This window comes from Macrobrachium nipponense, chromosome 42, assembly GCF_015104395.2.
Source record: "Macrobrachium nipponense isolate FS-2020 chromosome 42, ASM1510439v2, whole genome shotgun sequence".
Classification (NCBI taxonomy): domain Eukaryota; kingdom Metazoa; phylum Arthropoda; class Malacostraca; order Decapoda; family Palaemonidae; genus Macrobrachium; species Macrobrachium nipponense.
The window spans coordinates 46,865,574-46,892,733 of NC_061103.1; the positions used below are offsets into that span (position 1 = coordinate 46,865,574).

At 37.9% G+C, this 27,160-nt stretch overlaps 1 protein-coding gene and 1 long non-coding RNA gene across 3 annotated transcripts in view; both read right to left on the minus strand.

The window, feature by feature from the left end:
• Window positions 1–19,306: 19,306 nt before the first annotated feature.
• LOC135213186 (uncharacterized) lies at window positions 19,307–23,323 on the minus strand. The gene is made up of 3 exons (XR_010314092.1): window positions 23,163–23,323; window positions 19,476–19,944; window positions 19,307–19,371 (listed from the first exon to the last, which is right to left on the minus strand). It is a non-coding gene; the product is annotated as an uncharacterized LOC135213186 (long non-coding RNA).
• A 609-nt stretch (window positions 23,324–23,932) lies between these two features.
• The window catches only part of LOC135213185 (uncharacterized), a 64,143-nt gene continuing 60,915 nt past the window's right edge, over window positions 23,933–27,160 (minus strand). Inside the window, exons 3-7 of one of the 2 annotated variants that reach the window (XM_064247152.1) lie at window positions 26,950–27,144; window positions 26,480–26,635; window positions 26,183–26,342; window positions 25,324–25,473; window positions 23,933–24,021 (exon numbers count right to left, since the gene is read on the minus strand). In XM_064247152.1, the coding sequence (XP_064103222.1) occupies window positions 26,299–26,342; window positions 26,480–26,635; window positions 26,950–27,121 (372 nt within the window). In that variant the 5' untranslated portion in view covers window positions 27,122–27,144 and the 3' untranslated portion in view covers window positions 23,933–24,021; window positions 25,324–25,473; window positions 26,183–26,298. Of the gene's footprint in view, window positions 24,022–25,310; window positions 25,474–26,182; window positions 26,343–26,479; window positions 26,636–26,949; window positions 27,145–27,160 lie in introns of both variants that reach the window. The other variant, XM_064247151.1, reaches the window with a different exon arrangement.

Sequence of the window (27,160 nt, forward strand, 5' to 3'; positions counted from 1 at the left end):
TATCTGGAATGTTATTTGGGATATATGAGGTGACTTCGGTGTCGTAGTACCGAACTTAAGCTACGATTAGCTTAGTAAGTTTCAATTCACTTTAGGCTATACGATTCCTAGTGATTAAAAAGGCTCTGCTTATTTCGAAGCGAGTAGGAATAACAAACTAAGGACTTCAACGCTTTGAGTCACACACACTAGCCTCTGACGCGCCTCGTCAATACGTAGAAAAAAGTAAATAAATAAATTAAAAAATAAAACTCAACGGGACATAGCACCAAATTCTTCACGTTTACCAAAACAGTCCCCTTCAGATTCCTTCTACAGACAACAGATTCACCCACCTTCCCGCCACCCAATTCTGCAGCCTGGATCATTTCTCCCTCAGAGAGAGAGAGAGACGCACAAACATACCAGCACTTGCCTCAGAATACGCGTCGCTTAAGTGCTACATTATAAAAATGCCAATCTCTCTCTCTCTCTCTCTCTCTCTCTGCATACCGCTCGCAAGCGGTGGGAATTATTGGTCTCGGTGGGGCATTGCTTGTTTACTCTTAGCGACGGTTTAAAGGCGTGGATCCTTGGGGTGGGGCCAGGGGATGGGGGAGAGAGAGAGAGAGAGAGAGAGAGAGAGATAGAGAGAGAGAGAGAGAGAGAGGGAAGCTACGCTTTCCACCAGACATTCTGAACAGGGCATCCAACACGAGACACAGCTTCGTGTTAATAAAATGCTGTTCCTTAACAATTTTTACTCACATCTGCAGATGCTCTGTGATCTTAATTGTGAAGGTCAAACCAGTCAAAGTTAATTATTAGGGAATTTTCACATCAGGGAAAGGAATTTCCTCAAAGGTTTCATCACAACGGAAAGGATACCGTAACCATTATTCACCACCATACAGGCCATTATTAATCTGAAAATATGTGACTTTCAACCTTACTGATTGGAATCATATCCAGCAAAATATAATAGTGTATTACTCTTTTCCTATTTACAAAAGTAAAAATAAAAAAAGAATAAAAAAGCGATATGTGTGTGTGTATGTGTGTGTGCGGATAGATATGTATACAATTACAATATTTTTTAGATTAAAAGCTTTAACGAGTGTAATTGAGAAATTCAACGTTAAATAGTTAAGAAATGCAAAATCAGTTTAATGAAGAGGTAGATAGCATCTTTGAATAAGAATTCATGACCAAAAAGCCGATGCTTAAAATATACATTCTTCAGCATTTCGAAATCGACCAAGATTGATGCCTCATCCTAATTGAATCCCGACAGGATGCGAGAGAGAGAAAGTGGATGAGACAAAAACCAGGGTTTTGGAGATGAATGAAGCTGCCTACAACCGGTCGAGTTGCCAGTCTGCTCATTCTTGGGTGGAATTACAAGGTCTTTTTTGTAACTTTATTATTTTGTTATTAATTTTTATAAGAAAATTATCTTTTCTATGGGTTACTTCTGGGAGTTTGGCCATCTGAGAGAGAGAGAGAGAGAGAGAGAGAGAGAGAGAGAGAGAGAGAGAGAGAGAGAGAGAGATAGAGAGAGAGAGCTCAATGCCTAATGAAAGCTTTATTTTCATCTTGACCCAGATATATATAATAAAAACTCTAAACGAGATATGTCACAACAGTGCTCGGTACACTACAGACCTTCATCCTGCTGTTCAGCTCTGTAGGTCGACCTCTTGAAGTTGGGTAGTTAAACAATGTGAATGATGCGTTCTTCTTTTCCCTTCCGATTGTTGGATTTAAACAGGCAAATCTCACCACAATTCACGATAAGTAAAGAAATTCTGTTCCCAATAAACAAAGAGATTTACCATGGGAACAAATTCACAGTTCGGAAATCAAGTGGTTACGGGGAACATCTGGTTACAGTCCAACGATATAAACAAAACGGTTCTGTTTGTGGTTGTTTGTAGAAGTGGTCCTGTTCGGTTGCCCAAATCAATCAGCCAGTCACACATGCGAGGGCAAATCGATCAGTCTTCCTCCTTTCATACTATGTTGCTCGTTCGTTTTAACCCTTAATTAGCAATAAACTCAATTGACTTCCTCCTTCCGCTTCGATGCTTCCCTCGACGGAATTTAGATGCAAACTCCGATGTTGGGGGACGACTATATGTGGAATTACTAATAAGGTTATCTCGACTGTCTACCTGAGAATGTCGATTTAAATTATTTTATTTTTAATTGCTAATAGACGTCTCTCTCTCTCTCTCGTACCCACCTGACACATACTATACAGAGTGCGGCTCACAAAACCAGTTTTCTTAACAACTTGCAAGCTTAATGTTGCAGTCATGCGCAAGAGATTGCAACAGCAAGAAGAAGGAAGTAGCGGCTTACTCTCGTCGTTGCTTTGTTTCTATATTCGCTTTGTCTTCGACCTTCTTGTTGAGGAAATGAATAAGGTTAAAACAATTATGTTCCTCTTGGTTTGTGGGAAAAAGCTTTACACCGTCATTATGAGCTGAGAGGAAACCGGAAATGACTCTCGGCTTTTGAACATCGAAGACAGATAAAGGTTCGAACTTGACCTGACTTTGCCAAACCCTTTCCCGCCGTCATGATTCCAGGCAGAGGAAGCTGCACCAGGCGGTTGAAGGTCGCGTATCCTTCACAGGATATGAGGAGCATTAGGATCCCTCCTGGGAAATGGTCGAATTTCATTTTAGGAGCAAGGATATGCTCCTAAACGGCTTTTGAGAACGATGAACAAAGCAAAGAGAATGAGGGTTGATCTGATACGGGTCAATGCAGCAGTAAAAAATATGAAACGCATAATCTTAAACACAACTTAAAAAATAATCAGAAACAAAACTTTCAAAGACAACACCCGAAAACTATTATTATTTTTTGATTCTCAAATCAATCTAATATCTTAATCAGTGAAAATGAGAGGAATCCCATGAGATCCAAAAATATGTTCGGGACGAAATAATTCGCTTCATTGAGAATCTAACTGACAGATCGGACTCGGTACCTGTTCAGGACCTGTCCCTTTATTGTTGAAGAAGGCTGTGGAGTTTTTTCCCTAATTATTTTTAGGGGACCGGACTCTCGCCTTCTGCTCATTATTATTATTATTATTATTATTATTATTATTATTATTATTATTATTATTATTGGATATCAATTCCTAATCAGGGTCAGTTATTACCCTCCTTGCCTCTCATTCGAGAGTGTCCTAGGTTCGAGTCCTGTTTGTGTTAGTGGGTATTGTTTATATTTAAATCTCCATGCAGTTTTCCAGAATTCCAGACGTGCGTGTCCATATTAGTTTTAAGATTATTTGACATCAGATAATTTCATCACAGAGGGAGAGAATGAATACTGAGCTTCACTTCCAAATTGATCTTAATCTTTGAATCCTTAAATTCCACTGTTCTTGATGCCATATAAATATATACAGAAACATTTTCGCCACATATCTCTCTGATGGCTATGTGGTCACAGTCACTGTGCTTTCGCTGTTTCCCAACCAGGCGGCAGTTCGAATCCCACTAAGGACAGAGCACTTACACCCTGAGGTGTGAGTCATTCCCGAGGTATAGAGATTAGGATATTTAACGAAATTTCGTGGCTTCTGGGCCGGAGATGCATTTCCTGTATTGCTCTCTGGGTAGAAAATGAATACATATATTAGGGCTTGTGCCTTGTATGATAAGGCGCCCTATGAGGTAATGTTAGACTTGCGATAATCTTAAGCTAAGTCGGTTGGTATTGCACTTCCATCTTCAATGGAGTGTCTGGGGTTTTGTAGATCACTTACGAAGTCGGTATTATCTTGTTGGTTATTACGACGATGTGTTAAACTCATGGTTCGGTGAGGAGGTTCTTGTAGAAAACACGAAGTATAAAAATAGATATATTCTTCTGAAGTTTTACATGCTGAAGATCAGATATGATTGTACAAGTCTTCTAATAACGATAGCTTGATCGCTTCTCCCAATGATGATGGCTACTTCTGTTCTCTCTACATGATAAAGCTTAGGTAAAGAGATACAGGTCTTCTAATGACGATAGCTAACTCTGTTCTGCTCTGTTCTACATCTCTGTTACAAGCTATGAAGGAAGCAGATAGTAGCTCGAACATATGAACATACTATCAGATGACATAGTTACATACGAACACACAATTCAATTGAGACACGCTACAGATCACGTAGGCCGTTTGAATTATAGGTCGGGGTAGTTGTCTCAAGCAGGGAGCTTGGACTAATGTTTATAAACAATTGAATGACTACAGGTGACGGCATGTCACCTTAGCCTACATACGTATTGTATACGTCATCTTTAGCGTCTCTAGTCTGATCACATTCCTGCAAGCAATCTTTTATATATATGGGACTAACATTCCATATTTTATTATGTAAACACTTACATTAGCTCGGTCAGCTACCAAAACCAACTACTGAATATTACTCAAACTTGACTTGCATTTGACTTATAGGAGTGTGATACAGACACTATGTGAATATATATATATATAAGTAAATAAAAATTCATGGTATACATGAATTGATTCAAGTAGTAAAATATAAAACAATGATATTGGTAAATAATAGTGATCACGTGATATATAATGATACAGTTTTTCACTTCATCTCATTAAGATACATATGCTACAGAAAATACTAATGTACTCTGATAATTGCACAGAATGAAGATTAACATGATAAAAATCATATTTTCACTGATAAAAAATTTCATATATGAATTGATAAAAATTATTAATGTTTATGCTGATTGATTCGTTGATTTTTATGCTAAATGTTATATATCTGATTCATTAATCTATATACTAACTCATATATAACTGCAAATATTGGTAAGATAAAAGGTAACAGATTGATTATAGGCTACCTGATTTGTTTATACATATGTATATGGATTCATAATTATTATTGATTAAGAGATGTGCACTTTAAATAGATTCCTATTGCGTACACGCAAAGACATATTTAGATTCTGTTATTTATGATCATTTATATAAGAGATTCCTATTGCGTACACACAAAGATATATTTCGACTCTGTTATTTATGCATCAATTATATAGGATACATGATACTTTATATATATAGGATACATGACCGAGGTTATACTACTTCACTTTTAACTAGCGTTCGAACAACTTTTCGTCCATTACACAGTTCCAGACAACCACCTATAGCCCAATGAAACGGCCTATTTCACAGGGTTAAAACAAGGGGAAAATTTGCCTGGGCGGGTCCAACGTTCTATTTTTGCGCTCATACTTATTCTCTGCATCCTAAGCTACACGATTACGTTCGCGATGAATAAAAAACATCCCAGCACGAGTCCTTCGCCAGCAAAGTAGAGTTGAATATCCTTCGGGTCGTAATTGTCGGAAGTATGTCCCTTTTCGTAGTCGATTCCGAAAGCCGCCGGAGCATTCCGCATTAAAACGAGATTAACGACGAGATACGGTGTCGGTCGAAGAAGTCCATGAAATTCCTTTCACATTGTAGGCGGTTGTTACTTGACTGTAGTGTCCGCTGCGACGAACGATTTTTGAAGTTGCGATGTGAAACTCTCGTACTGCAGGATACTGTAACCAGGTTCCATTAATCAGCCTGCAAGTGAAATTATACTTGTCACAAGGGCAAAGTAAATTCAGACGACATCCAAATACAGGGGAGGGGAGAGAGCCATTTAGACCAGACTTAACCCACATGAATTCGCTGATATTTTGGAATTCAAAAGAATCCGCTGTACAAACTTTTTTATCCATGGCATTAACAATGAGTGAACCTATCCAGGTCTATGATGACTTGTAAAAATATCCATAATATATAAATAGATATCATTACGAATCTCAAAGAAAATTCGATATTACTGGTAGTAAGTTACTAGACAAAGAAGTGGAAAACGGAGCTATTTGTAAGATTGCCAGGCAACATAAGAGTCAAAGAGAAGATTAATCATGATTCTGTATTTCTCTATGCTAACTGAAATTAAGTTGTGATAAAATCTGATCCTATGTGCCCTAACAAAAGTTTCATATTCAATTTTCTCGCGCGCATCCTCTGAGGTTAATTTTTAAACTTTATTAATAGGCTAGAGATGCAACGAAAGAACCCACTATGTAACTAATTTCTAAATAAACTTTGGGTTTTTCAAGAAAATGTGACATTTTCCCATGAATGTTTTACTTAAATTGCAATAGGTTAATGTTGCAAGTAAATATATCATATACATATCTTGATACTTTCTAAATGTCTATGAGGTTCAGAAAAAAATTAATCCATTTTGTTGTTATAGAAATCCTATTTGCTTATTTTGTTATTAATTTAGACACGTCTGCCTCGCCCATGAGATGTTCGGGCTAGGCATTCCTTTCTCCAGTCAATCTGCTTTTGCAAGTGCGAGATGAAGCCTGTGTAAGCAGATTATTGAGGTTAAAAGGAACAAATACTGATACGGCAATGATGACGTCGTCACATGGCAGGAGATTGCTCTCAGCCAGCTAAGAGTTACGTTACTTGCTGTAGTAAATACGACTTTAGGATAAATTTATTATCTTTTAATACTCGACCCACACGAAAAGAATGTCTGAAAAAAAAACAGTACCAAAATTGAACAATATATTAGTTTCATGTTGGAAATCTGCATAAGTGTAATTCTATATATATTATTAGCCCTGTATAAGATTCATATAGGATTATTTCATAGATAACATTTTCACTTCTAGACTTCCTGACTTTAAAATCTCTTTTATTTTATTTTATTTTATTTATTTTTTATTATTATTATTTTTTTTTTTTTTTTCATTGACTACGAATATAAATCACCGGGACATACAATATGTCAGTAGGTTTTGGATATGTGTTTGAACTTTTAGCTTATTTGTCATTACTAAAGCGTTAAGTTAGAGTTCAAATCTTTACGCATATATATATTTGGATATTTAATTAATCTATGGTTACGTCTTGCTTATCGATTTTATCGTGATTCCTTTTTTATTATAATTTGTAACCCTTCCGACTTCTTACGGAGTGTATTATATTGACTCCACTTGTATCCATTTATTTTATTTTTTTATATTTATTTATTTATATTTTATTTGTATATTTATTTATTTATATATATATATATTTGATAAATTAATGGTTTGGCTTGAATATGTGGAAGTGTTCTAGCGGCGTACCGTATAAGGCTACTTGCGGCATCAATTCTATAGATACAAGATATAAATGATAGGTATTTAAAACCGCGAGAACCGCTATAATCCAGTTCGGATCCAATATCACGAGTTGTAACTCGTAAGACATTGACACTTATTCCTATTTTAATTATCCGTTATTCTACCAAACCGATTGACTGTGGGTGATAAAATATATTATGGTTTTCTTAATGGATAGGAATTCACACGCGTTATGGAGATTATTATTGATTTACACCACCCGAGTCACAGATTATTATGTGTTGAATTCCATATTTACTGATTTTAGCACTCATAAATTTTCGTAACGCACTCAATTGCGGTGTTTGTTTTTAGTGCTATTAATTCTATATAACGTGTCAAGGAACTATTAACACTAAGAAGTGTTTATTCCCTCTGTCAGACTCGTAATTCTGTTAATAATTCTACGTATATTCTTTCAAGGATTGATTTGGCACAGGATAGGCCCTTAAACTGACAGGTATCTTAGTGTATCCCTTGTTTTTCATGACACGTGTTACAATTAGTTATGTGCTTTTATATCTGTAAGCATTGTAGGCCAGTAAAACAGTGATTTGGCTTTCAGTGACATAGTAGGGAAACCTGGATGACGGAATGCAACCAGTTTATGACGATTGGTATGAAAGAGATTATTACTACTACCTGGTCGTTAGTCATCTGCTGTGTTCTTCGGGTTTTCCTCGTCACAGACCTACTATAATATTACATTTGATTACATTATTCTGATACACATACTTTAAATATACTTTTGCTTTAGGGTTTCTGCTCGAAGTGTTTATTGTTTTTGCTTAGCGCTGACCCTGTTTCCATTCGAAGTGTTTATTGTTTGGTGTTTATTGCTGCTGACTCTGTTTCCGTTCGAAGTGTTTATTGTTTTGGGTTATGTCTGTTGACTCTTGCTTTGTTCAGTTTGTAACAGTTCTGCGCTCCAACCCAGATATTCAATGCTCGCGATCTCTTGGGTTAAGGAATTTTCTTGTTTAGATACGGTTTTAACAATAGGCACGGATGTTTCTATATCTTTTAGTCCAATTTAATGGTTCTATGCAGTATGGTGCGGGATTGCAGGATAATGCGTCAGCTATGATAATTGCTTTCCCAGGTAGATATCTTCTCTTGGCTCCAAAGACCTGAATGATCATTTGTCACCGAGTTCCTTTTGGACTGTGATTAAAGCCTTTGAAAAACTCGGTAAAGGACTCATGTTCAGTAAGGACTTTATCAGGATAGCCATAGATTATGAACTTAAAATGTACTAGTGAGTTAAAGATACCTAGCCCTTCCTTGCTTATTACTGCATATTTACTTTCAGAGGGCTTTAGTTTACGTGAATAAAAAGCTATAGGAAAGAACTGTTTATCATATTGCTGAAGTATGTATCCCTCTTTACCCCTTGGTCTGAGGCGTCTGTTGCAATAAAAAAAAATTCCTTATTTAAATCAGGGATTTTAAGTTAGGTAAGCTGCATTATTCCGCTTTTAAGATATCGAACGCCTGTTGATGCTTTTTATTTTTACGACCCATATAATCTACGCTCTTCTTCGTAAGATCTGTTAAAGGAGATGTCATGATTGAAGAGTTACATATTTACATACGATTGTAATACCCACTACAGCGCCAAAGTGCTGTATCCCCCTTTTACGTTAATAGGTACGGAAAGTTATGAATAGCCGACACCTTACCATGGACTACTTTAAGACCTTGACTAGACACATAAAACCTAGATAAACATGTTCGGTTTTTAAAAACTCACATTTAGATATTTTACTCTGAGGTTATTTGTCTTTGTCTCTGTAGCACTAACTCTAGTTTATGTGAATGTACTTCTAAGGTATTAGAAAAGATTACAAGATCATCCATATAGGCATGTAGGTTTATCCCCTAAAAGTCTCCAAACACTATATTGTAATTGGGGCGCAACGTAAGCCGGAAGGCATGCGTAAAAATTGATAATGTCCCCTGAGTGTGCTGAAAACGGTGTATGAGGTACAATCACTTAGGTAATGGTATCTGGTAAAAGCCTTTAAGTAAGTCCAAGTTGGTGAAAAAATTTATTCTAACTAACAGAGATAAGATGTCGTCGGTACATCGCACTGGAAAACTATCGGAAGTCGTTTCCTTGTTTAAGCGACAGAATCTACGCAGATACGCCAAGTCCGATCTTTTATGGCATGACGTTTTGAGGGAAAATTATATGGGCTATTTGATTTCCTAATGACTCCTATTACTAACATTTTTCAACTTCGTCATTTATCTCTATTTTGAAATTTCATTGAGAGTCTATACGAAGGTACGTATATAGCTTTATGTTTGTCCTTAGACCGTATTTTGTGTTAAATTACATCCGTTTTTTCCCAGAGATCACTCTTAGTGGAGAAACTTCCTGGTATTCAGATAAAAGATAAAAAAAAAAAATTTCTGCTGAATCACCTCTGCTTGAATGACTTTACGGATATTACTTTAGATAGATTATCAGAGAGATTCATCTACGACTGGTTGGGCGGATTAAAAATTAGCAACAATAAAAAATGCGATATTTATATGTATAGTTTTTTGTGGATTTACTATATTAACTTGCTGCTAGTCAACCGTGTGTCTAAGGCTTTGTTCGCGGAAATCGTTATATTTCAGAGTGTCGGGAAGGATTAAAATTTCATTTCCCAGCAAAGTCTTTTTACACGCACTAAGACATCGAGGGTGCATGCTTCTCGAGATTTTGCGTGCAAAGTGCGACTGCGGTTGTGGGAGAATTCTGTTGGGTCACTTGAACAATGTTACGATTTATGAGACAAATGTATAGTTCCTCTATATAAGTTATTATTTGATTAACTGTCTCTTTTTGTTCAAACGGATTTCAATATGTTTGAAGGTTTATAGGATTTTCATTTGATAAACACGCCTTATTTTGCAGGATGTAAGATAATATTTTGTATACCCCTAGATGGATCTTACAATTACACTACATACAGATCAATGTTTTTTGTATAACTATAGAGGTATCTGTAAGCGCTCGCTTATCGGACTTCTCATTAGGGAAGTTCGAACAACAGACGGTGAGTCCGTAAATACAGGATATTACGTGTACTAAGGCAATAAACAAGATATTCTAATTTTTACGGCGCGTACAGTCAGGCTTTATCCACCACTACTTATAATAACTACGTATTAAAAAAAAACGAAAACCTGCTCTGATTACCTTATACGGTCATGTGTTTCATAGGAAAAATCCTTTTTAATTCAAAAGATATTGGCATGTATGAACCAACATCGCTTTTCCCCACTCTGCTAGAGTCGCCTATTGTGTGGAATTTGCTATGCTTTGAGCACTCGGCAGATTTAACTAACCTTGACCGCGTGACTAGGTGACACAGTAACCAAGTTTGCTTGTTTGATTCTGAACGGGCTACTGTTTCTATTTCTTTTTGTAATAATTAGGATCCTTCTCTTTATTACCATCGGCAACGTATTGTGTGTTTTTAGCATTATGTTGCTGGTTACGTATAAAGCAATGAATGACGAACTATTAGGAACTGAGCGATTACTAATAAGACAAGTTATCACTACTGCATTCAATATTAACTGTTTGTACTTCATTCTTTGCTAAAATTTGAAATAGTGAGGGATCCTGGTCAGCGCATTTAGCCTGATGAAAGTTTTTTTACAGACATGTTATTCCTTGCAATCCAGCCATATTTTTAAAGTTAAGTTGAGTCATTGAGGTTCGATATTTTATATTACTCAAAAAAATCAAGGCTAAAAAAACTGCGATCGGGACTTTGCAAAGGAGCATTTATTGTCATGACCCGAAATAGTGTTACCTCTAATTTATATAGATTTGTACGGGTGTTCCACTTGTTTTTTGTGTGTTTTCTAATCACTACGGTGCGTAACGACTCTATCCATGCATCTGTATAAATACAGACGTCCACTGCGTAAACGCATATTCACTGTTTAATATGATTTGTTACGTAAGGGATTAATAATCACCCAAAAATGATAAAATTAACATAGTATATGATTATGATATTTCAGTAGAACTTCTGGAAACAGACACTCAAAGATAAAAACTCGCAGTAGCGAAATCTCAATGATGTAGATAATTTCTGTAAAAAAGTAAGATTAAGAATGTCTCGTAACTTCAGCCACAGGAATAACGAAATTCGACCTGCAAAGGAAACACTCAAAGTTACTCCAAATGAATAAAAAATTGTACTTAGCTTGCTTTTGTTGGTAAGTCACGGTGTTCCGTAACGACACACGGCCTGGTCCTCCTTCTCTATTTAGCGGATGACCTGGTTTGGCTTCAGTTTCCCCCGTGCGCGTTGTTTCGATGATTCGAGCCCTTGAAAGATCCGATGCTGCAGACGCGTTCGGTTTTTTCTTGGAGTGCCGGAAACGCTCACTAACGATGTTTTCTTGAATGATTCTAATGAGAGACGAAGCTTGCGTTGTCGTAGGAAAAAGGGACACGTCGGTTTTGTTTCTTGAAGTTATTCACTAACGATGATACTAAGTTGCTTGAAGAATCTCTTGCTTTCGTCGTCGTTAAAGAGTTCTTGTTGTTTTCTGAAGTCGCTCACTAAAACGATGAAAATAAGTTGCTTGAAGAATCTGCTGCTTTCGTCGTCGTTGAAGAGTTCTTATATGATACTTTCATTATTCTGATATTTCTTCGGAGAAGTTGTAGAGTTCTTCTGGTCCACTGCCACCAATATTAGGGCTTGTGCCTCTTCTCCCAATGATGGATGGCTACTTCTGTTCTCTCTACATGATAAAGCTTAGGTAAAGAGATACAGGTCTTCTAATGACGATAGCTAACTCTGTTCTGCTCTGTTCTACATCTCTGTTACAAGTTATGAAGGAAGCAGATAGTAGCTCGAACATAGAACATACTATCAGATGACATAGTTACATACGAACACACAATTCAATTGAGACACGCTACAGATCACGTAGGCCGTTTGAATTATAGGTCGGGGTAGTTGTCTCAAGCAGGGAGCTTGGACTAATGTTTATAAACAATTGAATGACTACAGGTGACGGCATGTCACTTTAGCCTACATACGTATTGTATACGTCATCTTTAGCGTCTCTAGTCTGATCACATTCCTGCAAGCAATCTTTATATATATATGGACTAACATTCCATATTTTTTATTATGTAAACACTTACACATATCATATGAAAACCCCTATTCACTTGCATTCAAGCTATCATTGAGAATGGTCATTCTACTTGTACAGTGCTCTGTAGGACACCGAGATATTTTTGTCTACACTTCGATCTTTTCCAGCTCACTACAAGTGAGAGAACATGAAGGCAACACACTCCATGTGAGATATCTGGTTGAGCCTAAAGTATACTTTCAAGGGTGTTGTTAATAACTGCAAAATGTTACAATTCATTATTCCATAGACTACAATTTCCTTACCTTAAAGATATAGAAAACCTCCTAGTGCCTACCTGGTTACCAGCCTCTTGACCCCCGAAAATCGTCCGTCACTCCCTCGATGCTTGAATGATCCAGTTATTTTGCTTCCAAAAGGTACAACTGACGCCATCTATTGACAATTTCCGAAAATGAACGACGGTATTGCCATTCAACAAAAAGGCGAATGTAGTTGTTCTCTCACGACAGTTTAAAGAGTGCATAATATATCTGTTGAATGAGACAAGTTTAATTTTTTATTTTATAAATCAATGTGACAATCAGGAGCACTCAAGATGCCCAATGTTAGTTTCCAAAAGAGGTTCAAAGGATGTCCAGTAGGATGGCTGACATTGAGGAAGAAACGGGCTGACCACAATATGAGGTTGTCGATTCTTGTTTCTTGCATGGAAACACTTCCAGGGTTATATACTTAGACAATGATATTGATTATCTAACTAAAGATTTAAAAATCAATATATTAGCTAGACCGCAGCACTCACTTTATAATGTTAGCAGCTTTCTTTTACCCTGACGAACTGTTGTCTATCCTGACTGCTTCCTTATCTGTGGCATCTGCCATTGTAAAGCGAAATGGAAATCTTTGTATCGTCTTCCATTTTGTTTCAAGTGATTTATACGTTTAACGGGTTGACGATAATATTTATAAAGTATTAATTCAGTATATAACGATCTCTATATATTTATAGGCAGCATTTCGAATTCTTCTCTTAGGAAAACGGTCAACTCTTTCTTAGAAGTGTTTTATGCGTAAGATGAAAACACGAAAATCAGCGTTGTTTAATTGAGATCTAAGAAAGAGACACTAAGTGGCATGGGAAGTGACGACTCTATTTGTTATCTGGGCTGGACCGGCCATGCGTTCCGAAGTCTGGAGGGAAGGGAAAAGTAATCTTGCTTGAACAGGGATAAGTCCCAGAAGGTGAAGACTTTCGATAATCGTAGAAGTCTGGACTATTCCGCGTAGCCACAACCATCATGAACGGCCTAAGAACCACAGTGACGCCTCTAACAGTGACAAAAAAGTGACTCCAGGTTTCGTCACATGAAGACAATGAGCTTGAAGTTAACTTTCTGAGATTAAGATTAATCAAGTTCCTCTGGATAACTTTTTTCAGGTTTTAAGTTACAGATATGGAAAGTGCAAAGCTGCGGGACTCATAGTCAATATTTGGTTCGTGGCTTCGGATATATGAGCCCAATTCTTCGTAACAAAGATATTGCAAGGTGAGTCTGTTGTTTTCCACATGGTGGAACCGATTTGGGTCATAAATCTCAGTGTTAGACTAAACGCGTAGTACCGTGATTTCTTAAAGGTACCTTGATGATAGGCTTGAGGTATTTAGTACCAGTTGCTATAGCCACTTCAGACTAGATTGGTTAAGGCTACATGAAATTAGGTAGGATTATTCAGGGGGTAAATATGAACAGCTTGACTTTATCTGGTTATGGAAATATCTGGTTTTCATTGCGAAGGAGGAGAGAGTTACCACGTCGAGGTAATCCTTTTTTCTTAACTTCAATTTGATTTTTGAAATCATGATGTAGCACTCATCACTCTAGCACAGAAATTGAAGAGCAAGAATCATATCTCTCTCTCTCTCTCTCTCTCTCTCTCTCTCTCTCTCTCTCTCTCTCTCTCTCTCTCTCTCTCAGCTCCATTTATACTGTGCTTGAAAGCCCTGCCAATTCGTTGCTAATGAATGATAAACATTGCGTCAGGGTTTGGAGAGGAGATACAATCATAAACACGTCCATACACTGTTTACAATGGCATCTAAAACACCTGTTTCTTATGTTGCAACCATTTGCTGTTACCTTTCGCTTTCTGCTCCTCTGTTTACGGAGTCTGCTTGTTGGACGGCATAGCTCCTGTTCTGCAGCTTGGTTGAGTTGATACTATAATAATCAATAATAATAATAATAATAATAATAATAATAATAATAAAATAATAATAATAATTTTATAGGGCCATCCATTATATTACATAACAAATAACGTTATTATGAGAGATTGCCTGGATCTTAAGTCCTGAACCTAGAGACGTTACGTACCGTACCTAGGGCTCAGGCCGTGGCATAGTCAGATAAGCTGCCTACTTACTGAGGAGCCAGTGATAAAATTATTGCTGCTTAACTGTTTAGCTTTTATTACAACGGATCGGAAGCAATTGTTGTAATAAAAATGACAGTTAATTAACCTCTTTAAATCAGCCTCGAAAATAGGTACTCATATATTATGAATACGACCACATCAACATTTCTCAAGCCATGAATATATCTACCTACATCTTGCCTTTGCTTCCTTTCTACTTCATCAACTCCAAGAAGAAGCATTAATCAACCCAGCTATCAACACTTTTTTCTCTCTCTCTCTCTCTCTCTCTCTCTCTCGTGGGCTCTGTTTACTTAGTGTGTGTGGTTCCTCCGCCCGACTGCCCACATACCCATGACGCAATACCTTGGCAGATGTTCCTCAAGACTAAGTGTGAGGGTTAATAATGTCTATCCCGTTTTGCTGAGGAGGATCTAGATGTGAATGAGAGTGGAGGAGATCTCGGATCCCAGAGTATGGAAGAATAAAATCTGATTCATTTGAAAAACCATCGATGTAAATCTTTCCTGATATTTTGAGAAGAAGCAGAAGCTATTTTAGACTAATTAAATAAAGATAAAAGGTGGATAATACGGGAATATACGTAATGGTGCAAAGATCAGCAGGAGGTGGAGAAGGCGCGATTAAATCACAGCATTTAAAGATAGTCTGTCATTTTGAGAGAATGGAGAATGACAGCTTCCTGGAAAGAGTTTAGATGAATGTTGCCGTCGCACAGTTGCACAGTTCCCTAGAGCCATCCTTCACGAGCATAAACGATATATCATTAATTGCACACACATTTATAGTTGCACAAGGGACAGAGTTCCTAGGCCTATTTCCCATTTAGTTTGTGAATTAAATTTATTATTATTCATGGCAAATATAAAAACCCATTGTTTCTTATAACTCTTCCGTATTGCTTCTCATAATTACATCCCTGATTAATTCTGAATGTCTAATTCTGTTCCCTGATTTTTATTTACGCAGCAATATTGTCCGCAAACCCTTCACACTAAGGTAATGATGCATAATTACCCTCCATCAGATGGGTCATTGGCAATATATGGCAGCAGAATTCATATTTGTTATATTACATGGAAAAGCCAACCCTTACTTACACGGAATTGGAAAGGGAGAGAATTGGCAGCTTAAGTTACTGACTGATTTCACGCCTCGAACATCCAGGCAAATTGCTTATCTTCTCTCTGGGTTATCAAGTTCTTGATGCTCTCGTTATCGTTTTTAGAATATTGACCAAAGTTCTTTGTCCCTGAATGATACAGACCCTCTTTAAGAGGTTACAAAGGAATTAAAACAACGGAAAAGGTTGAGGCTTAAACAATAACATTTTATATCCGAAAATAATCTGCCTACCCCTTAGGTCGCGCGTTCGAAGAAATCTGGTTCGCACACAATGAAACTCCCCGACAGAAGACGCCGGAGCCTTTGATGCATTATTCAGTCCACTGCTTTCCTAGGAACTGAGAGATGTAAGACTGTGTTGTGTGATTAAGGTCTGTGCTTTCCACATCTGTCTTCAGTAGTTCCGGGAATCCGGTAATTCAGAAGGTTGTAGAGTTTCATTGCAGTTCCTCGAAAGAATATACTGTATATTTCTTGTACTTCTAGGTATAAGAAGTAATTAATATGCTGATGTGAAGACTTTAGAGTCCGTAATTGGCTTCTCAGTTCTGGTATAATTTCATGATTATAATTTATGAATCAAACTAAGGGAATGGGAAGATATTAAAAAAAATCATTACTGATATGATGATTAGCTGTCTACCTAAATTTATAGTAACAAATGCTATACTATGAATGTAGTTAGTCAATGATATTCTTTGAAGAAAGAGACCTCACACTTGGTTTTATATTTTATGTGAATAATAACGAATCATAATACCTACAGGTAAACAATAATTTTGACAATCCATGAAATAACTTCCAAGGAAATCGGGGAAGAAATTTATATACTTTATAATTTTATGAATGTCCCAAAAAGTTGAGGATTGACAGACGACCAAATCAGCACGAAAACCCCACAATTGCAGGATAATTATTATGCAATAGTTTTTTCAATAGAGGCTTTATTATCAACATGATACATGTATACGTAGACTTCCTGCAATATGCAGATATTATTACACATAAGAACTTAGACTTCAAGTATAAGACTCTCGAATGTCCCGAAGTCATCGTACGAGAGATCTGGTCAAGTGTATCTCGTTCAGATATGTCTAATAAAGAGACTTATATAAAAAAGTAGATTGACCATGAGATTCAGGACGATGTATAGCCAGCCTTTGTAACATCCTTGGTTAATGTACACACTGTCTCTGCCAGTTGCTTAGCGTGAGATTGTGGCACAGAATCCCACTAATCAAGTTTAAATGGATTCCTAATCTTATTTTGCAAACTTTCTGGGTCTTTATCACTTACATATAACGCTATCTGAGAGTTCATGAGACATACTGTTGACAAATGAGAATGAATATTTTTTCTGTGGGTTTGAACCTAGAAAGTGTTCACTTGAAGTTGAAGACTTATGCTACACTGAGCTTTCTCTCCGGCAGACATCAGGATGTGGTCCCAAGGGCAAGGGGTATAATACCCTACAGACTGGACTTGTTTTGCACCGAAAGGTTTATTTGTAGGCAACTTCTGGCTAGGGTCCTTTTCTTTTGCCCTGGCTTTCTCTCTCTTTCCTGAAGCTTTTGGTAGAGTTGTTATTGTGTAAACTGGAGTTGTAATCAACTGTACCCCAGTTCCTTCGTAGTCAGGTTTTCTAGGCAGTAAAAGAAGTTCTCCATGTCTGCCTTGCACAAAGTGACTGGCATTCCGGTTTCAACTCTGTTTAAGCTAAGAATTCTTGATGGATCTCTTTTTGGATGCTCTGACTTTAGTATTGTTTCACCCTGTGGTAAGGGATGCGCATTCTTCGTTTTTGGAGGCATCTGGTCTTTGTTAGTGACTGGACTGACCTCTGTTGGCGAAACAGTGAGGCAGATTACCTCAACTGGGGATAGAATTTCTCCCTGAGCAGGTGGCCCTCTCTTGCTTAATTGAAAGTGTGTTTCTTGGGAGGAAAGGTCCTCTGGCATCTCCCTCAAAGGAATGGTTAAGGGAACGGCTTCATGTGATATCCTTGAATTACGACGACCATCTTCAGGAGTCTCATATAAGAGTTTCATAGATAAGCAAGTCGTGGTCGTATCTATGAAGGAGGAAGAATGCTTGTATCCTGAGTCTTCCAGAGATGACGCCTTTTCTGGTGATCTCACAACTCTGTCTATAGGCAAGGCAATGCAAGGTTGATCTGATTCTTTGGAACAGGATGAAGATGGCCTCTCCTCTGCTCCAGCCAATTTTCATTTCATTGTCAGATTCAGATTCAGACACTCCTGAGTCTTCACTTTGATCATGGGATAGGTTCATTCTGAAAAATATTGAAGTAGTTTTATATTTAGACAAGACAAGATGCTAAAATATATAATTTATATAAGAATATACTAATAAGTGTTTCTGGAACAATGCTCACTGTCAGTGTTCCCAGTGCCACACGAAGCAAAAGGCCTTCTATGAGATATTTCCATAAGAACCAAAATAATACAGTCATTAGATAAATCATGAATTATTGCTAAAGTATGTTAATGAAGTCCACCTATAGTTACAATGATTGAGTTAGATTGGTCAGATAGTGATAAATGATAAAGAAATTGGTAAACATGTACTTTTATATTAAAGGAAACTAAATAATCATTCTTCTGAAACAAAATGACTTGCCATATAATATCCAAATTAAACTTACTTGTCTACCTGTGTCATACAGTCGGCGTTGTCGAGGTGACTTTGACAAATGTCTTTGTACCTTGCCAGTCAGAAGAACTACATTTCCAATATCCACATCGCTAGATGCATGAGTTTCATCTGTCCCTCTCTGTCACCAGGAGGGTAGATGTGCGTGGAGTAAACAAACATTGTATCTAGTAGTTCCTCTTTAGGGTGTTCCTCCTGGACACACGAGACAACGTCCAAGTGTTTTATAGACTGTACAACATCAAGATCTAGGCCTTCAGTAGGGGAGAAGGAGGCCGGTGTCTTCCCACCTACTGGTTTCCTGGGACAAATGTAGGACCTTCTAATAATGACTATCATGGCCAAAAGCAACATCAGAATCACCCCCACAACTCCCAAGGCAGCACCGACGACCGGAGAAACCTCTATGGCTGATTCTTGAACTGAAAACATAAGATAGTAACCGTTACATACATGGAAATAATCACTTGTTAGTAAAATAGTTAAACCGTTGAGCCAGGTCTCCATTATGAAAGTGATGTGTGGATTTGAATGTGAATGAAGGTTTGCTTTACTGAGTATCTGGACTAGACTTTAAAAGATATGTGGTGATATGTTTAAGGTGTAAGATAGGCAAAAAACTACAACAAAATGACAACAATAGTAGTCTAACCTGGAGCTGCTGTATGCCTGGGGTGGGCACTGCTAGTCTGAACCTTCATGGTGACAGGGTCACTTCGGCCTCGAAATGTTATGACCACGATGTTCAGAATGACCCCTTTCCCTGACTCCATGCCACTGACCACCCACTCGGGATACTCACTGTTTGGAAGTTATGTTTAAAATTACAGGTGAGCTACTGAATATCTTTGAAGAAAATCTTAAAAAATACAATTAATTACCATTGACATAGTGGTCTGCCTTACCTGCTAATATTTGCAAGGACCAGACCATCTTGCCACACTTCCAGCAGGAAATTCTGAGGCAGCCCTCCATCAAATCCCTCCAAGCAGGCTACAGCAATGGCTGGTTTAAGAGCATCAGGGTGACATGTGTGGCTGAGCAATTGGTGGGCGAATCAGGTGGGCCGGCTGGGACTAGGTTGACAGTACATGGCTCCTTCTGACGGCCGACGTTATTCGTTGCCCTGCAGAGCAGTCGACCATAGTCTTCCCTCCTCTCAGGCACGACCGTTAGGGTCGGACGTCAGTCCCTCGATGATGTACTTGTCCGAGGACAGGATCTCCTCGCTGCCGTCAGTCCTCTTCCGCACCCAGGACCAGACCAAGTTGGAAGAAGGCTCGGCCTCTACTGTGCACCTGGCCTTCACCACTGTCCCTCGAGCTGCCCCTAGGGTCCTCTCTCGACCTGCTGACCCTGCACATATCGGGACATCTGGAAACCAGCCATTTATTTGGAATTAATTGTTGGTCAACAGAGGGTTATCTCACCTTAATACCCTCAAGTATCTCGTTACAAGAAAATAGATTTAAATGTGTCCAAGAGGCTTTATGTCTAATATGTCTGCTCTTTCAAGTGGTCAAGTTGCTTCTCTTGGCTGGTAAGATGATCAGTGAATCTTGTGTATAAACAAGGTTACTAATCTGGGTAAGGTTCTAATTGTCCAAACATTTTTGGAATGGAATAAAGAATTTAGGGCCAAAGCCAAGCACTTGGATCTATGAGGTCATTCAGTGATGGAAAAGAAATTAAGACTACGTAAGTCTGAAAGATGTAACAGGAAGAAAACCTCCCAGTTACACTATGAGATAATTGCAAGAAGAGTGTAGATAGAAAGATGGAAAAAAGAATATGAAGGGAGGTACATTAAAAGGAATGAAAGGGGTTGCAGCTAGGGGCCGAAGGGACGCTGCAAAGAACCTTTGGTAATGCCTACAGTGTACCCCGTGAGTTGCACTGATGGCACTAAACCCCTCCGGGATCAAAACATTATTCATTTCCTCACTCTGGTCAAGTAATCATTTACTAACCTCTGTTTACTTAGGTCACTGAAACATCCTTCCGCTCTTGTGTTGAGATATTCTCATCTCTTCATTAGTCATTCTATTTTCATTCACACATTGGGATGAGAAAATGTTTCCTTTATCTCACTCATCCTAACACTCCACTACCTAATTATTTAATTCATCTTTCTTACTTCGTCTTACTTTAAGAAACTTCTTTGAAGCCAGGCAATTTTCACTTGATTCACTTGAAAATAACTGTCATTATCCAATTCATTTATTCGTCATACTTTCAAGCTCGAAGAACCAGCAAGATGAATGAATTGTACCCCGAGACATTTTCCCCATTAAACAATAATTACACGTTGAGATGATAATCCTTAAAAGCGGTTCATTCATTTTAAGGTAGTATTGAAAGATTACTCATACCTCAGCTTCATTAACAAGAACCTAACTTTAGATCCAAAGGTATCGGTAATTATCTGTAGCAGATTATAATTCTGTAAAAGCAAATTGCCATCTTGTGTGATTATTATCACACAAGATGGCAATTTGCTTTAACTCTCTTCATTTCTAAGGAGTTTCATTGATGTTCATAACTTCCCTCTAGAACAAATTTCATTTATAAGGAAATATTCCTTATTTTTGGTATAATAAGGAATATTCATATTACTAGTTTCCACCAAACTTTTCTTTCTTCCAGATAGAATGCATATTAAATAGCTTATTATAGATCTACCTTTCCTTCGGGAAACTGTTTGTATTGGCTCAGTGATTACAATATTTCATTTATCTCGTATCACTGTTATATATCTTTTTATCATTATCATTTCCATTACAGAGACGACGGAATAATATTTCCATGAAATCTCTCTTTATAATAATCCCTTCAATCAAAAACAATTCCTTAATTGAAATCCTTGAGGATTTCTGAGTTAACAACTGCATTCTCTCTTTGGTAGAAACATAAGGTCGATGCTATATAAACAAATATATACATAGAAATATATTAGATATATATATATATAGATATACTATATATATTATAGATAGATATATATAATAAATAATATATATGCTGACAGTTATTCACACAGGTAATATTTTAACTATTTTACAACCACGAGGAGGTAACAATAATAATAATAATATATAATAATAATAATAATAATAATAATTAAAATAAATAATAATAATAATAAGATAGACAACTAGATACCACCAACAACCAATACCACAACACTCCGCCATTTCAACAAGAAAGGATCGAACCCTTAGCCAACAGCCCTTAGCATCCCCAGAAAGCATAAGGCCTCAGAGTCCAGAAGTCAAACGTTGTAGTCATAAATTCAACAAGAATAAAATATGCACGAAATCTTCTATTTCTCGTAAAACATACTTTACAAGAGAGAGAGAGAGAGAGAGAGAGAGAGAGAGAGAGAAGAGAGGAGATCACAATCAACAACTACAGACTTAGTAAATCATGAAGTTTTCTTGTACTGCAGCTTTAAGGCATCTTCTCTCTCTCTCTCTCTCTCTCTCTCTCTCTCTCTCTCTCTCTCTCTCTCTCATTAAGAACTCCCGCAGATAATCCAGACTTAGGACGTTCTTTTGCAAACTTACTTAATATAAAATAAGCATAGGGGACGCATCGTACACTGGTTACATACGCGTATATTTGATAGGTTTCAATAGTATATTGTGAGTAGGCATCACAAAAACTGCTTAAGATGACTCTCTCTCTCTCTCTCTTCTCTCTCTCTCTCTCTCTCTCTGACAACAATGCTATTCGCTGAATGCACTTACTACATTAAGTAGCATCCCCCAACTTTCGTCTCTCTAGCAAGTCGTCATAAACCACTTTCGGAGTCAACTCGTTCCCCTTTGTCTGTCAGGCAGCCCTCTAACTCACTAAGTAAGTCGTCAGTTTATTCTGCTTCCTTAGTTAAGCACTTGCCGCTCCATCCAGGCTTCTCTTCTCTTTCAAAACACTTGCTCACATCACTGATCCTCCCAAACATACCCACACCACATTCATCTTCCAAATTTCCAACTCCCACCAATTCTGCCAGTCTAGACGGGACACGATTTCACGGCTGGAGCTATTGACAGACGAAATCGTAAGAGAGAGAGAGAGAGAATGGACATTCATACGTACATACTAAGGCCCACATTTGTTCAGCTTCCTTTCCTTGAGAACAGAATAATAATTTATTGAAACGAACCATCCTACCAACCACTCCCACCCCCTCCCCCTCCCCTATGACACCCAAATCTGCATCAGGAACCATCTCAAAATATAATCACATCTCTCAAAGCCATATTCTGCCTATAAAAATGTCAAATCCATCAACTTTTGACATGATTCACAAAAAGATACACAAACAGACGGAAAACAAAAACACATTCATAATCACATGATGATTATAACCGGGGGGGCGCTGTCACGTGAGTGATTTATATGCTACAATTAATGAAGGATGATACGAAACTGGATGTCAAACCCGACCCGTTTCGACGCTATAGAGGAGAATGACTTCAGATAGAAAACCAAATCAGTCAGGCTTTATACCCAGTCGTTTAATTTCGCTGGTAATAAAGTGAGACACACACACTCACACACACAACTCCAATGAACCCAGGACTCACGTTGGACTGTCAGCAAAAAGGTGTTGCTGACGGAACGGCCGTGGGCGTTGGTGGCGACGCAGGTGTAAGATCCCGAGTGGCTCCTGACGACGCCCCTGAGGACGAGCGACTGTCTGCTGAGGACGACTCCCGCCCTCACCCTCTGCCCGATTTCCTCACCCTCGTGGGTGGAAGAAGAAAACGAAAAAAGAACTACAACAACAAGTTACATTACTATTTTGTTAAAAGCGATTAAGGAAAATAGAAACCTTTTTTTTATTTTTTCCCCTCGAAGTATCAAATATAATATTTGCAAATAACTTGTATAAATTTCTATTGGAGTGGAAGATAAGCGAAATATACATAGTTTATTTAAATAATCTATAATCGTTTACTTCTTACTTATGCGAAATGGCAAGTAACTTTTTTAAAGTATTTATCAAACCTTAAAAACTCTTTTGCTTAGAATGATTAATAAAAACCAATTCCAGTAAAACCGATCTTTAGGATAAATCAAAATCAGATCTAAAAAGAAATTGAGAAAACCCGTTTGATGCATCATACAGCAAACTAAATTTACAACTCAATTATTATCTAAATCCTGTGAATAATTTACTCGGGGAAAACATCTTTTGAAAGCAGACTTGGCATTAATTAGAGAGAGAGAGAGAGAGAGAGAGAGAGAGAGAGAGAGAGAGAGAGAGAGACGTGAATGAAAGAAATGAGGTTAGAGATAACAGGGCCTCACATTATGGTACCACTCGATGCGTGAGACTTGGGGTTCGATTTGAGACGTGGCACTCGAAGTAGACGTCGTCCTCCTCCTTGATGTTGTCGGCCTCCAGAGGTCTCCCGAGGGTGAGCTCCACGATGGGCTCGTCTGGGAATGAAGCAGAGATAAACAGATGAATAGAGAAATAGATCAATATGAAAAGCAAGATGTCGACGGGTGCTCAAGCCACTGAGGCGGAAGGACAGAACGAGAAGGAAAAAGTATCTACAGGATATAAAGAGAGAGAGAGAGAGAGAGAGAGAGAGAGAGAGAGAGAGAGAGAGAGTGAGAGAGAGATCTTGTAGGAATGAATAATCCCTACAAAAACGACGCATCTCCTCACAATAAAAACTAAAAAAAACTAAAAAAAAAAAAACAACGAATCTTTATAAGCATCACCTGATATACCCAGACAAATGAGCAGGGAAAGTTTATTCAAATATTCCCTTATGTTATTCTGCTTTTCATTCGCCTGGAGTGATTATGAAAAAGAATACTTTTAAAATACGGGAAAGAAAGAAGATTAATTCTTCAATTTTATGTCTATGAATAAAGTCGTTACTCAAAAATATTTTAATTCGTTTCCTAAGTTTCATATGAGAATAATTATGAAATGAAAAGCTGAGATTTCAGTTAATAAATTTTAGAGTACGATGCCATTTGTGATTATTTTTCTCTTTCTGCTTTTATATATTTTTAATTCCACTTATAAAGTTTAATCAAAAGCAGATAACAAGAATTCTAGACACCATATTCCTATTGAAGATTACTTGAGGGAACTTTATATGCAGGAGTTAGAAGAATATTCTAGTTAGACCTCCAGAGTAATTATAAAAATATATTTAACGTTGCATTCACCTCTTCATATGAGTTCAGTAATAAAGGTTTCGTAATCTGCAAGAAATCCCTGTGCTTGTATCATTTACAAATCGTCTCGGTGGACAAAATAAAATAAAATAAAATAAAATAAAATAAAATAAAACAATAAAAGAAAAATAACTAAATTGAAGCTGCAGAGTTTGTACAATCTATGACTGACATATTTATCATAAATATCGACAAGCAGACTTCTGAAGCATATTTACCTAAAGAGGAGCTTACGATTCTGCAAACAAGTTATGCATCAAATAGATATATTAAAAGTAAACAATGTAAGAATCTTAGCAATATCACTACACACTAGATATTAATAGTATATATCCCTTCACTCAATGACTGAAGATGACGATGACAAGGAACTCAAGAACAATAAAAAGAGATTTGAATGACACACAAAAGGTTTAAGGGAAGACTTCTTTGGCATTGAACCAATAGAAGCCGAAGCCCGACTAGACAATCTACTTCCCATCTATTGTCTCCTCCGCCATCCCTCAGTCAGCGAGCGAAGGCGCAATTACCTCTTGCACTCACAGAAGACAGTGAGCTTTCTCCTGTCTGACAGAGGCTCCTCCTCTTTGGAGAGGGCGGGATTCACACCTGTGCAGGTGACAGTCGTCCCGTCGTCTGCTCCCGTCACGCGACGGTCAAAGTGGCTGTCGTGATGTTGCCGCCGTCTTGTATCTGTTTCGCGCATTGACAGGAGAGGTTGAGGTCTATTAGGAAATGGTTCGTGGAACACTGCCTTTTATTTTCCGGCTGCCACAGGTTATATTATAAAATCTGAAGAACTGATTCTCATAAATTCATTTCAGATTCACTAACGTCCAGTGAATGACCAATTAGGATTTAGCAGGGACCAGAGACTGATTTGGGGACCATTGCTTTTAACATTCAATAATTTCTATGGTCACAGGTGTAGGTTGAAAGAAAACAGAATATTCCTCACGTTTGTGACGGAAATCGTAAAAATAATACTATTCATCACTATATGAATTTCAATTATATTAAAGATTGATTTATTTTTCTCAAAGATTTTTAAAGGTTTTCATATAAAGAACCAAAATAACCAGATTTAAAGGATAAACATTAAAAAATTATTTTGGAAATTGTGGGAAAAAATTGCTTTGTAATTATGAAAGCTGACAGTTGAGAGGAACAGTCCGAATAAAGAGTTATGAGAGAGAGAGAGAGAGAGTCAGGGTTGGGGATAAGTATGAGGAAAGAAAATAAAAGATTAGAAAATTGATATAAATTAAAAAATCAGAGCAAAGTTTGCATTTATAGCAGTTCCTCAAAACCTCGAAATGACACGATAGACTTAACCAACACACAATAGGAAAAATGGTTCCCAACGGTTCCTCAAAATCTAAAAACGACCAGATGAACTTACGGCGTGAGTGACGTGGGGTTCCAAGGACTTTCTATCTTTCCACCAAGAGAGGTCCGCCGGAGGATGAGATCCTAATGCGCGACACACGACGCTTACTGTGGACCCCGACATTGCTACTATAGGATCTGGTTCCACCGTATCCTGACTTCGACTGGGGAGACTGGGGGAAGGGAAAAGAGAGCCTGAATTGTTTTATAACATAATAAAAAAATGTATAAGATACCATTAAATACCAAAACTTAATCTCAGACTCCAGACATAGGAACCATACAGTAAACACCCGTCACTGGCACTCACGTGTGATATTGAGTGACACAGAGGCACTCCGTGGGGGAATTATGGCACCCTCCGAGGCGTTGAGGTGTGCGGGCGTGTGGGCGTAGCAAGTTAAAGATCCACCCTGGAGTTCCCTTTTGGCTGTGACTGACAGTGTGGCTTCGACTACACTCGATCCTGATGGGAAAGGGATTCAGTGATTTATGAATGAAGTTACTACGATGATTTCAGCGAATGAACGCTTGTAACGCCTGGTTCTTTTATGAATGAAGTTATAACAAATTAAATTAATTAATGTTTAGGACTCTTCTTACTGTGGTTATGGTAATGAATAAAGCTACTACAACAATGATAGAAGTTATAACAACAAACTGAGTAACATTTGAGGCCCTCGTTGTGATAATGATATTGAATAAGATTATTACATCAGAAAGAGAGAGAGAGAGAGAGAGAGAGAGAGAGAGAGAGAGAGAGAGGCTAAGGATACTCACCTATCACAGGATCCCAAGAGGAATGAGAGTGCAGGAGGGGGAGCTCCCTTCCTTCATTCCACCAGGAGAGAGAGGGCGCAGGACTCCCTCCCACGCTCCTACAGGTCAGCTCCGTCAGTTGGTTCTCCTGCAGGGGTCCTACTGTCCCCACCATCTCTCGGCCTTCCCACATCACCACAGGGGGCCCAGGGGGCACTGGAAGGATACATGA